We start from the raw sequence: 12,719 nt of genomic DNA on the forward strand, positions 1-12,719 counted from the left end.
GCCAATAGGAATTGTCCAGGCTGTCTCTGCCCTGCTGAGCCCGCCAAAAGCCTCAGTCTGCAAACGGTGCTGCAAGTTGTCTGCAGTGAAGGCGAGCTGTCTGGAAGCTTCCACCCCTCCCTGCTGAGCAACTACTAAAAATGTAAGTAAAAGAGGGCCAGGGATGGGAGGTGGGAGGCCGGTGGGCGCAGGGAGGGTTGCTGGCGCGCGTGGGACCCGGCGGGTGCCTTACCTCCCTTGGGCTGGGCCAGCTGGTGGCCCAGCCGGTGGTCGCCCTGCGCTGTCGCTGCTCCTTGCCAGCTACGCCTCGGCCGGTGCAGGGGGCGGCATCACGCATGCGCGGACTTACGACCAGTTGAGTAGTCCTCAACTTACGACCGGTTGGGGGTCACGGCATTAAAAAGGTTGAGAACCACTGATCTAGGTGATCCCATAAACTCTCAATCCTATAAGCTGCTTTTATACTTTTGGCCACCAGATCTTTCCAATCAGTTGCAGAAGGATGTTCTGTTTAGGTTCCCAAAATTTGTTCCAGTGGTGGTACTGACTGGACAACTGCTATGTGACATAACACTGATGTCTCATTGGGGTGGGCATGGATGGGGAAGTGTTCCTGGGAGGAATGAGTATATGTTAAGAGTCAGGGTCACCCAAGATGTAGTTCCCCTTTTAGTTGCCCATCTAAAACAAGAGGGCAGCTATATCGAGCAGCAGCAATATAGAAAGGTGCTATAGGCAAATGATAATTTTAATCGTAATGGTAAAGGCATCACTTTATATTACAGTATGTGAAAAAAGGCAATGGTAAATCACTCCTGCATTTTTACCAAGAAAACCACATTGGTAGAAAATATAAAATGATTTATGAGATAGTGCTGGATGATAGGCCCCTCAGACTGGATGGCGTTCAACATTCTATTGAAGAAGAGTTGAGGATCTTTTAGAGTTCTATTGTAGCGATATCATGATGTCTCTGCGACAAATTGTTGATGTTGTTGTACAGGAAAAGAAAATCCAAAGCTGCAAGGATAGAATTACACTGGGAAAATGGAAGGTAAGAAGGTAAGACGCTCAGCCCAGTGAAAGATGAAATGAAATGTTCACAAATGGACATCTTAGACATCAGTTAACTGAGATGGATTAACCATGTGATTGTAAGAATTGACACCAACATAATGTTAAAGAAATGATAAAGAATTGACACAAATGACTGTTATGAAGAAGAGGCTAATAATTTAAGATATATATGCTGAGGTGCCATTGATTGTCTGATCAGTGATAAAAATATTTGTTCTGAGTGGGATTACATATTTTGGGAATATAGATAAAACCTTTATTTGTAATGTTCAAAACAACAGACAAGAGCTAATATGGTGGAGTGGTTACAGAACTACACCAGAAGCTGGGAAATGCATCTTCAACCATGAAAGTCACTGTGTCTCAGCCCAATCTACTGCATAGGGTTGTGATTGGGAAAATATAAAGCAGAATGTAATTTCAAGAAATAAATACACTATCAAGCCTCGTGAAAATTAATCTTTAGGTAATGATGGAGGACTGTGTGGAATAATGGTATTGTAAACCATAGATCAAATTAGCCCATGATTTACTGCTGGGCTCCCCAATATTTTTTTACTGTTTATAAAACTGATCAGGTCCCTTACATTTACTACTTGGTAAAGACTAAATTACATAAACTACATTGCTAGAAAAAATAAGATAAAAGTCTTCTGTAAAATTTGTCTGGTGCTAGGAGGTTTTTTGGGAGTGGGGTGGGGAGGAGAGGATTACAATATATTGTAAAAAATAATCTTTTAATAAAATCTTATATCTGGCTAAAGTAGTTGGCAGCTATGAAAATTACTAGTTATAGAACACATGTATATACATGCATTTTGTCTTAACAGTGATTATGTTCCAATTCTGATCTTTATATAGTTGCCAATGTCAGGTTAAATAAAACACTAAATCCACATATTAATAAACATTTTGCATTTTCAGGTTTGCAGTTTTTCTTTATGTCTTCATAAATAATCTTAGAATATCAAAGCTGGAGAATCTATTATTCTCTATAGTTCTTCGTAATAGTTTTAACCAATATTTCTCAACTAGAACTCCTGTGGCTCCAAGGAGCATTATAGGCAGTCCTCGGCTTACAACTGCAATTGAACCCAACATTTCAATTGTTAAGCAAGGCAGTTGTTAAGTGAGTCACATCCAGTGGTGGGATTCAAATACCGGTTCTCTGCACGGATGCCACTTCCGGGAGTTTATTCTGAGCTGGGGAGGCCTCCCAGGCCCAAAATGGCCCACTGGAAATGCGTCCGCGCCACTTCCGGCGGTCTGTTCTAGGCCTTGCAAAAAAGGGCTAGGGCATTAAGCCAGTTCACCGAAGTCAACAGAAAATTAGCTATGGGTTCTATCAAACTGATGTGAACTGGCTGAATCCCTCTACTGGTCACATCCCATTTTATGACCTTTTTTGCCACAGTTGTCAAGCAAACACAGCAGTTGGTAAGTGAATCAGGCCATTATTAAATGAATCTAGCTTCCCCCATTGACTTTGCTTCTTGGAAGCTAGTTAGGAAAGTTACAAATGCTGATCACATGACCGTGGGACAGTGCAACTGTCATAAATACATGCCAGTTGCCAAGTGCCCAAATTTTCATCATGTGATCATGGGGATGCTGCAGCGGTCGTAAGTGTGAAAACCAGTCATAAGTCACTTTTTTCAATGCATTTGTAATTTTGAATGGTCACTAAACAAATGATTGTAACTCAAGGACTACCTGCATTGTTGCTGAGGACTTCTGATTAACTGTATGTTAACAACACTTGCATGATTACAATTTTACCACCTCTGCAATATATAATTGATCTTTCCTTTTTTGAACTCTAGGGATCAAAGTGAGCAAAGATATGAAAACTCAAATCTGAAACACATTAATTGGGTGTAACACTGATTATTCTGTTACATGCACCATAATAAACTACTGTAGAAAAATTTACAGGTAACTTTTAATTCAAGATTAACGGAATGTCAAGACTACAAGTAAAGACTATCCAGTCAGTAGTCTACCATGAAATTAATCTCTAAGCACTTTTTTCTCAGTCAGCCTCTATTTTACAGACTTCAGAACAACATTTACTCTACTTTGGCTTCCAAGAAAGCAATTTAAACAATTAAAATTTACATTTTGTTTTGATCTGAGGTCTTATTTTAATCAAACACTGAAGAGGAAAAAGACTGGTTAATTGTTACCCATACGTTTCTATCATTAACACAAATTAGTTAAATTTTAAGTGGAATAGTGTGATTTAAATAAATCCACAGACTCCATAAAATCAGTATTTCTGTGCAGCAGCTTTAATGGCTTGTTTTCTTGTTAAGTGAGTTATTGCGTCTTGAGCACAATATTAAGTTTAAAGGCTTTTTTTGATGTGTAAAAATATACTCTAGAGCTACTTCTATTTTATTAATTTCACAATAACCTCATTATGGGTGAATTGCCACAATGGTCTGCTGACATATATTTCTTGTCTCGGCAGATGTATTTTTCTTCTAAAAATTCATATATCAATAATCTCAGATCTGTAGGTAAAATCTACTGTTTTAACTCCAGCAAGCTGCAAAACAGTATTAATGGGGACATGGTCCAACCTGTTTTGGTCAAGGTGCACAAAGTGAATCTCATCACCTGGAACAAATGAGAAACAAATAATATTAACACTTTCATTTCCACAAAACACAGGTTCAGCATTAGCATGTTAACTAGCCAATATGGACTACAGATAGTCCTTGACTTGCAACCATTTGTTTAATGACCGTTCAAAGTTACACCAGCACTGAAAAAAGTGACTTATGATTGGTTTTCACGCTGACAACCATTGCAGCATCCCCATGGTCATGTCATCTAAACTTGGGCACTTGGCAATTCACATGTATTTATGACAACTGCACTGTCGTGGGGTTATGTAATCTGCATTCTTAACCTTTCTAGCTGGAAAGGAAGGATAATGGGGGATGCCAGATTTGCTTAACAACTGTATGACCATTCTCAATAAAATGTTGTGCCAGACTTTCAGGGGAAATATGGTCCGGGTCGGGCTTTAAAGACGACAGCCAGCATTCTGAACTGAAAACAAATCAGCAATCAATGCAGGATCTACGATACATCTTAGGTCTGTGGGGGGTCCCCAACCCCAGTACTGGGCCATGGCATGCCAGCAACCAGTCCACACAAACGAGCAAAGCCCCATCCGCGGGATACAGGCAGCACACAAAACCACACACTCACCGGTTTGTGGAAAAACCTTTCTCCACGGAACCGGTCCCTGGTGGCCAAAAGGTTGGGGACCTCTGTTTTAGGTGATTAAATCTGCTACCTTTGGTTAGCACACTGCTGCACTTTGAAGCAACTGAAGTATGCAGGTCATCTTTTCAGGCACTCTTAGGTAGTAGCTGTAGTAATCTAATCATGAGGCAACCAGGGTGTCATTTGCAGGATGTTCCAAACCAGACAGACCACCTAGCTGGTGAATAGCCATGGCTTCCACCTACTCCAGAAGGAATTATGACTCCAGGAATAGAGAAACATGAATGTGTCAAGAACTACAACTGAAGCCAGGACAATCACTAACCAACAGCAACTTTGCCTTGCAGGGATTAAATCAAACCTTATTTTGACCCTCTTACCCTCTATATACTGAAGTTAGGATTTCTACAGCATCCATGGCTCCATGTGGGATGGCAATATTCAATTCAATACCAAGAAGATAGTGATAATATATGTCCCGAAACTGATATATGAGCTTTTTCAAAAACTTCATGTAGATGCTACATGGAAAGAGTTGTGACACCCCAAAATAAATGACTGTCTCTTTTTCCTTGCATACCAACTGAAGCTGCTTGCTAAGGAAGGAATAGAACCACTGCAAAAAAAGTGTTATCCTTGTCTTTGCAGGTATTTTACTAAGATACTAGGAATGTTGGAATCAAATGCTACTGAGAGGTCTACATGGAAAAGGAAAGGTTCATTTCCTCCCTTCAACCCCCAACAAAGTTCCAACAACTTTTGCAATAAAGTTACACAAGAAAGGAATGTTGGATTTGGGTCACTAGTGAAGTGGCCTGAGCCCAGAAAAGGACTGAGGACAATGTCTTCCATTACAAAATCACATGGCTTCTGCTCTGAGCTAAAGGCCATTCCAACATGACTATAAAACAGATTTGCCTAGCCAACAAGAAGCTGTAAATTTACAGTTACCTTACCTGGTCCTAAAATGAAAGTGCCTCCCTGCTGAGCTGGATCACCCTGAAAATCAAATGCAGGGCTTGTCATTGCCCTCCACATGCTTTTAATACTTCCTGATAGCAAACTGGATTTAACATGAGGGCTGTGCACTGAAAATAAGAGCAGAAGGGAAGTTCATTTGGCAAAAAGCATACATTAGCTCTGTTGGCATTATGAAAACACTAGGCTGCAGACCTATGGGCAGCTACCAGCAAGCAATTCCATTAGAATTAGAACTAATTGCGGAGAAAATAAATGTGCTTTAGATCAAAGTACCTTGGATTCTAACATATCCTACATAGGAAACATTTCTGCATGATTTGGCACTGTCTAGGATTTTCCATAGTTGGAGAATATATTAATGTTTGAATCAAAATCAGATGCAGTTTGGCAGAGCAACAAACTCCTAAGGGAGGCCCAGCCCTCAGCCCACTACTGGGCTATGGCCTATTTGGAATTGAACCGTGCGAATGGGCTGGCGGGAACTCATACCCGCCGGCCCACCACTCACGCAAGGGCTGCATGCACATGTATGTATGCACGTGCGCTGGCCTGCTGTTCCCGTGTCCCAGTTCTCTCTTCCCCTCCCAGCCGGGCTGCCAAGCTACAAAGATCGGGGACCACTGTCCTAAGGGACAAATTTTTCTTCAATTGATACCTGCTATAGAGCAGTGATTCTCAACCTTGGGAGCTTTAAGATGGGTGGACTTCAACTTTCAGAATTTCCAAGCCAACTTTGCTATAGGAGAGGCTAGACAACCACCTGACAGAGATGCTTTCATTTGGATTCCTGCACTGAGCAGGAGGTTATACAGTAGCCAACATGGCCTCTCCAACTCTATAATCAAATCAGATCTGAATGGTATTCTTGATTTTTTTTATCTACTTAAAAGATGGAGTTTTCAGTTTATATATCATTAAGTAAACATATATCAGCAGTTTCTGATACTGACAGTCAGTAGCACAACCCACCTGCTGAGCTGGAGGTTTCCCCTCTTTTCATGCCAAGAATTTTATAAATTTCTCTTCCTGGATCTACATATATTTCATGAGGGTAACCTGTCAGATTACAAAATGGCTGCAAACAACATATGTTAAGTATTAATGTAATACACAAGGCAGTTCTATTTTTGAAAGCAAATGGTCCAATCCTGGTCACCCTTGGTTTTAAATCCCGTTCCATTGAGCTGAATTTTCTTCCAATTAAACATGTTTAATCTGGGCTTTGGCAGCTCTAAGCATGCATGATAGAAGTACGTTCTCCTAAAAAGAATATGGATAATTTCCAGGAACTTGGAAAGAAGCCTTCAAAGCAGCTTTAGTGCCTACCTTATTTAAGCAGTCTTATTTATATAGGGATATGCACATGTGTACATCTACTATATATGTGTGAATGTGTTTATGGGTGGACATGCTTAGAGGTGCAAAAACTGAAAAGAGCTGCATTTACAATCACCTCAACAGAATAAACTAGCTCTTCACTTGCACTTACCTGAATATGATGATGTGCTGATTGCCCAATAACCACAAGTCTAACATTTGCATCCTAAAGGAATGAAAAATAATAAAAAAACCAATCTTAAAATTGCTCACTAATACTTAACAACTCAATCTCTGTGCCAGACTAAAAAATAGATTCATGCAAATCTTTGAAGCAATTTTTGCTTTAACAAAGACTTGGCCTTCCTTTAAAGCAACTTCATAAAATGACATGGCCTCCACTTTTAAATAACTGAGTGGAGCAGTGGTATCATTTAGCTACAGGAAATGAGCTTCTGCACATATGCAGCAGCCCTTTTCCCACTGAGAAAAGCATCAGAAGCACCTTTTAACAAAATGCAATGAGACCCTGACAATAGAGGACAGATCAAATTACCTTCTCAGTATGAAGCATTCTGTTTTATACAGCAGTACCAGAAACCTGGACTTCATAGCAGCTGAGGCATCATGTAATTAAAGATCTAGTGCTTGCATTGTATATATTAAGTTAAATTCAGGTAGAATATTTGTTTTGGCATAGCAGAGTTTATGAATTTACCTCATGTGGTTACTTGATAATTCAACGAATTGTGCAAACCCAGACAATGAGTTAACTCAGTAACCTAGGTTAGCATGTCGTTGAGACTACCCTATCACCCTAACATTAATGATCTTCTAGGAATTTACAATACATTTCCATTAGTGGAGACAGATATGCTGCCATAAATACTTTTAGATCACTAAGTTAATTGTATAATATTGCTGATTATACCAATACTTTAGAATGGTTATTTGAATGTTAACTATTTAGTGATAATTAAATCAACATCCCTATGACAAAATCACAGTGAGTCATTGTTTGCTAGTGCCAGAGGCTGTAAAAACTTGAGGTAGTATTAACAACTTTTATTACATAACTCCTTAGAAAGTGGATAGGGCCTTCTGTAGTATTCATCCTGCCACTTCTGCCTTATCTCCTTTTGAAAAACAACCTGTTGCAATAAGCATTAAATTAGAACTAAGACAGGGGTAGGCAACCTTGTCTCTTTTATGACTTGTGAACTTCAACTCCCAGAATTCTTGAGCATGCTGGCTCAAGAATTCTGGGAGTAGAAGTCCATGAGTCATAAAAGAGCCAAGGTTGCCTACCCCTGAACTAGGATCTTCTAAGAAACTGGGGATCTTCGCTTTCTTTGTTCAAAGGAATTCTTAGAAGCCTATCAAGGAATCATCACTGTAAATACCAGGAATGGCTAATCAATGTTTCCAAATATGTAGCACATCAAAATATCTAAATGGCCTGGAGTTTAGCTGTTATCTAATTTGAAAAATATCTCATTCATTTAACCACCAAGGCAGGGCAATTTTCAGAAAGATCTGAGATTCCTATGGGAAAATCCAGACTTTAAACCTTCTAATGGTTTCCAATTCCAAATCATTTAGACCATGGATCAGCAACCTGCAGCTCGGGAACCACATGTGGCTCTTTGAGCCTTCTCCTGCAGCTCCCAGCCTCCTCTGCCATTTGCAGAGACAGAGACAGAGAGAGGCACTTGCGCTTCCCTGCTTCCCTTCTCTCTCTTTCTCTCTCTCTCTCTGTAAAAAAGAGAGTGGCCTCCCGTTGTTCCAACTGACAAGCTTATTGGGTGTGGCTCCTCCCTTTGCTGCGTCTCTGCAGGAAGCAGGAAGGGCAAGAGAGAGCCAGCCCAATAATGTGTGTCAGCTTGTTGGAGAACAGCCTGAAGCCAGCTTGCCAGGTGAGCAGAAGATCAGAGGGGGGGGGGAGAGAGAAAGAGAGAGAAAGGGAGAGAGAAAAAGAGAGAGAGAGAAAAAAGAGGGAGAGAAAGAGGGAGAAAGAGAGAGGGAGAGAGAAAAAAAGGAGAGGGAGAGAGAGAGGGAGAGAAGGAGAAAGAAATAGAGGGAGAGAGAGAGAAAAAGAGGGAGGAGGAAAGAGAGAGAGGGAGAGGAAAGAGAAAGGAAAAAGAGAGGGAGAGGAAAAAGAGAAACAGAGAGGGAGAGGAAAGACAGAGAGAGAAAAACAGAGTGGGAGAGAGAGAGAGGGGAAAGAGAGGGAGAGGAGAGAGAGAGAGGGAGAGAGAGAGAACTCATGCACAGCAGCCTCTATTTCTTTTTAATTAAACTCTTCAATCAAAGTCCCCACCCCTTGTTTTGAGGTTCCCAGTGTTTTCTTTTCTCTGGGAAATGGGTCCAAGTGGCTCTTTGAGTGTTTAAGGTTGCAGACCCCTGATTTAGACCCTTAAAAACTAAGTTGCTATAAACTGACCAGGAGCCAGTGTTACTGTAGGTATCTTTCATACAGCTGATTTCAAAGTCTATACGGCCTTTAAGGAGCTCTGTATATTTCAAAATCTATTGGGATTTAGTGACCTCAAAGATCTACAATCTTCAGATAGCCAGTTATGATTCTTTAAGGCAGTGATTCTCAACCTTTTTTATACAGCATGCGCGGTGCCGCCCCCATGCGCAGCACCGCCCCCTGAGGGGAAAAAATGGCGGATCACATTGTTTGGTGACCCCCGTAAAATGGTCGTTCGACCCAAAATGGGGTCGCGACCCACAGGTTGAGAACCGCTGCTTTAAGGTGAGATTAGTTGCATCCTGAACTTTATCTTGAGGGCAGATGAAGTTTCCATAATGAATGATTAGCTAAAGCATACATTAATGGATTTTCTCCAAATCTATATAACCTGACAATAATTACTTCTATAGCACACTGCATTAATCAACATCCAATATCTTAAAATTATATAGTATTTCAAAGACTGACAATCTTGCACATGCACTTCTAAGACTATAATATAGCCATATTTTCTTGGGAATCAACACCAATAGACAATCCCCAGCAATTGTTCTTTTTTTCAACACAAGCATATATAAAAGCAAATTCACACTATGTAACTTTAGGGAGACTGCAAACTTCTATGTTAGTTGCCATATTATATATAACTTTTGTTTGCACTTACTTGTAAAAATTTCTTGGGAATTTTGCTCAGATCTTCCACATATTCTTTACAGATGTAGCACAAAAAATGCTGGAAAAACAAACCAACAATGGAGTGTCACATTATACATTTGTAAGATAATCTTCCTTTATTAAAGTCTGTTTTATTTGTCCCTGTGTGTTGAATTTATAAAGATCAGGGCACCACAGAATGATAAATAGGTTAAATGTTCTGCAACATTCAGGCACAGTGCTGATCCAGTTTTTTGTTTAACAACTTTACTATCTAAATTACAAAGAGGTGTGTTTACAGAACATCCTAAGCCACAAGCTACAGTGGCTGGTCACACAACAGGCGCAGCTTTAATGTGATTACTTTGGTTCTGCCCTTTGTGTGATCCATTCCCGAATTAAGTTTAATTAATTTTAATTAATTTAAATTAAGTAACTTAGTACTGCCTCCCGCGTTTGGAGGATAACGCGTATTCCTAGCCTGCACACGCTTATTCAGAAGTAGGCCGCACCCCCTAAACGAGCAAGCGGCTGCGGGAAGCCCCTGGCCCTGGGCGAAATCCCCCCAACGTTTAGCCCGGTTCAATCTCCAACCTGGCACGCAGGATATCATTTACAAACGGTTACCATTTGCAGTACTTGTCCCTCCAATCTCTCCGTTGTCAATCACGATGGGCTAACTTTACTAATAGGAATCCAAGATGCCTGTTTACAAACCGAAGATTGCCCATGCTATAGCTTAGCCAGGAGCGCTTCAATCAACTTGGAGGCTGCTTTCCCTGCGCGCAGCGCTTCGGCATTTTCTACCCAAACTTTTCCTGGCATAATAAAGGCAATTGCAGATATCATCCCACAGCTGGGTTGTTGCAGTCAGGCCGGGGGCCTCTCTCACCCGCAAGAAGATCACGATCGTCTTTTGTTCCTTGTAAAGAGCCCCAAAAGGGATCCTGTTCCCCACCGCGTCCTCCACCAAGCGCTGGCCGACGCACCACAATTCCGCGGGGTCTTCCTGGGCGCGCTGCCAATCAGTTCGAGCGGCGATTTGTTCCGTGACCGGATCTCCCATGCTGCAACGCCCCAACCCAAACAGATCCCGGCTAACAGAGCCAAGAGGGATGTGCGGATTCCGAGGGAGTGGTTTTCTTTTCCGTTGCGGGATGAGCTCCTCCTCCGGTGGAAGCCGCAGAAGCGCTTAAAAGGAGAGCGAGGTAAAACAAAAAACAAAAAAAACACCGATTCTTTGGAAGTTTCCTCGATGCCGGAAAAGCACTCGGAGAACTCAGATCGGCTCTGACTTCACTGGTCTTTCGAGCAGCGAGGCTTTATTCTTTAGAGCAGGGGTGTCCATCCTTGCCAACTTTAAGACTTGTGGACTTCAACTCCCAGAATTCCCCAGCCAGCCATGGGAATTCTGGGAACTGAAATTCACAAGTCTTAAAGGTGTCAAGGTTGGATACGCCTGGTTTAGGTGTTGCGTTCGTTTTCCCTTTTCTTTTCGGATCTCTTCCAGTTTTTTCCCTCTCGAACAGCCATAGAAGGCGATGGAAGCGGTCTCAAGGAAGGCAGCTTGTTTGTGCATATATCACATAGTCTCAGAATGATGATCCCAAATAGTGGAACAGCCCGCCTCCTGGAATCATGAGTGCTCCCTCCCTGCAGGTTTTCAAGAAATGTTTGCCCTTTTTCTGGAATTGTATCAAGATTCTTGCATAGGGCAGGGGTTTGGACTAGAAGACCTTTAAAGCCCCTTCCAACCTGTGATTCTAAGCTCAGAAGTCAGAATCAAATAAGAGATAAGATAACCTTTACTGTCATTTTTTACTGTGGACATACTGGCACACATTAAAAATGAAATTTTATTGCCTGATCTCAAAGGTATATGCGTACATAACACACATATAAACATGCTATAACATATGTATATACCTACACCATTACATATAAATATTAATCACTGTCCATCTTGGATGCATAGTGGAAAGAGGAAGCTTTAGAGTTCACAAGGTTAATACTGTATGGAACAAAACTGACTGAATCTGGATGTTCTGCTTCTGATATCACGAAACCTCCTCCCAGAATCTTCTAATCCTGGGAATATGTGCCGGTCCTCACTGCTGAACTCAAGTGATAATAGTCCAAGCTTAAGGAAAACTACTATTAATGAAGTTTTAATATGCTTTGTTTGGGTGAGACATTTGTGAAGTTAATGATGGGTTAGGAAACCAACATGTGCCTTAAGTCTGTTATGTGAACCCATCCAATAGTGGCATATTTGGATTTATATTTCAAATATCTTTTTCATTGTACTTCTTTATGTTGAAAAAGTGCTCAAGTCCTGACACCTTATTTAAGCAAGCACTGCCTTAGAGTGTGCTTGGCTGTGGTTTAAGATTGTGTTCAGAGTATATGGGAAGTATATTCTGTTGTGATTGATGCCACATCTATGGGAATTTTGTTTTCTACATTCAAATTGGATCCGCTGCCACCGGCTGTGTTTGCTTCCCAAGTGACTTGTAATTTAGACTTCCCAGTTTGATGCCTTGCAGCTCAGATAGACTGTAATTTCCATCATGTTTACCCAGCAGGTTGGCTAAAATAACACTAATTCAGGAATTGCTATCTATGTGGAATTTGGGAGTGCATATCCATTTTTATGGTCTCCAGAGTTCCGTGGAATCCTATTTTCAAAATTGGGCAATAAATAACTGTTTTTCAGCAGTGCTATTTTCCACATTATTATAAAAAGCGGGTGGTGGGAAGAGAGCAAGCTTCAAAATAGATGTGCTGAGTGTTTTTGAATGCCTGAAACCTGAAGAGCAAAACACCAAAATGGAATGAAAATGGAGTTTCAATCCTGCCTTAAACGTGAAAGTCAGTTAAGTGTCTTTGGAATGGTCACTCTCTCAGCCCTAGAAAGAAGGTAGTGGCAAATCACTTCCAAAAATTTTGCCAAGAAAACTGCATAGATTTG

The 12,719-nt window shown here is 41.0% G+C and overlaps 1 protein-coding gene across 4 annotated transcripts; it reads right to left on the bottom strand.

Moving 5' to 3' along the window:
- Nucleotides 1-714: 714 nt before the first annotated feature.
- PRXL2C (peroxiredoxin like 2C) lies at nucleotides 715-11,043 on the bottom strand. 4 transcript variants are annotated; one of them, XR_005557059.1, is made up of 7 exons: nucleotides 10,641-11,042; nucleotides 9,759-9,827; nucleotides 6,788-6,841; nucleotides 6,268-6,373; nucleotides 5,274-5,405; nucleotides 4,300-4,473; nucleotides 3,566-3,699 (listed from the first exon to the last, which is right to left on the bottom strand). XR_005557059.1 is itself a non-coding variant. In XM_039346405.1 (6 exons), exons 1-6 carry the CDS (start codon nucleotides 10,812-10,814, stop codon nucleotides 1,035-1,037), a joined length of 540 nt encoding a protein of 179 aa, XP_039202339.1. In that variant the 5' UTR covers nucleotides 10,815-11,036; the 3' UTR covers nucleotides 715-1,034. The 4 variants fall into 4 exon arrangements, 3 of the variants coding, with proteins under 3 accessions (XP_039202339.1, XP_039202338.1, XP_039202337.1); XM_039346405.1 differs by lacking the exons at nucleotides 3,566-3,699; nucleotides 4,300-4,473 and adding an exon at nucleotides 715-1,039 and having other exon boundaries at nucleotides 10,641-11,036; XM_039346404.1 differs by lacking the exons at nucleotides 3,566-3,699; nucleotides 4,300-4,473 and adding an exon at nucleotides 716-1,020 and having other exon boundaries at nucleotides 10,641-11,043.
- Nucleotides 11,044-12,719: the final 1,676 nt, after the last annotated feature.

Source organism: Crotalus tigris, unplaced genomic scaffold (assembly GCF_016545835.1).
Source record: "Crotalus tigris isolate CLP2741 ecotype Arizona unplaced genomic scaffold, ASM1654583v1 scf7180000017993.1374955, whole genome shotgun sequence".
Lineage (NCBI taxonomy): Eukaryota > Metazoa > Chordata > Lepidosauria > Squamata > Viperidae > Crotalus > Crotalus tigris.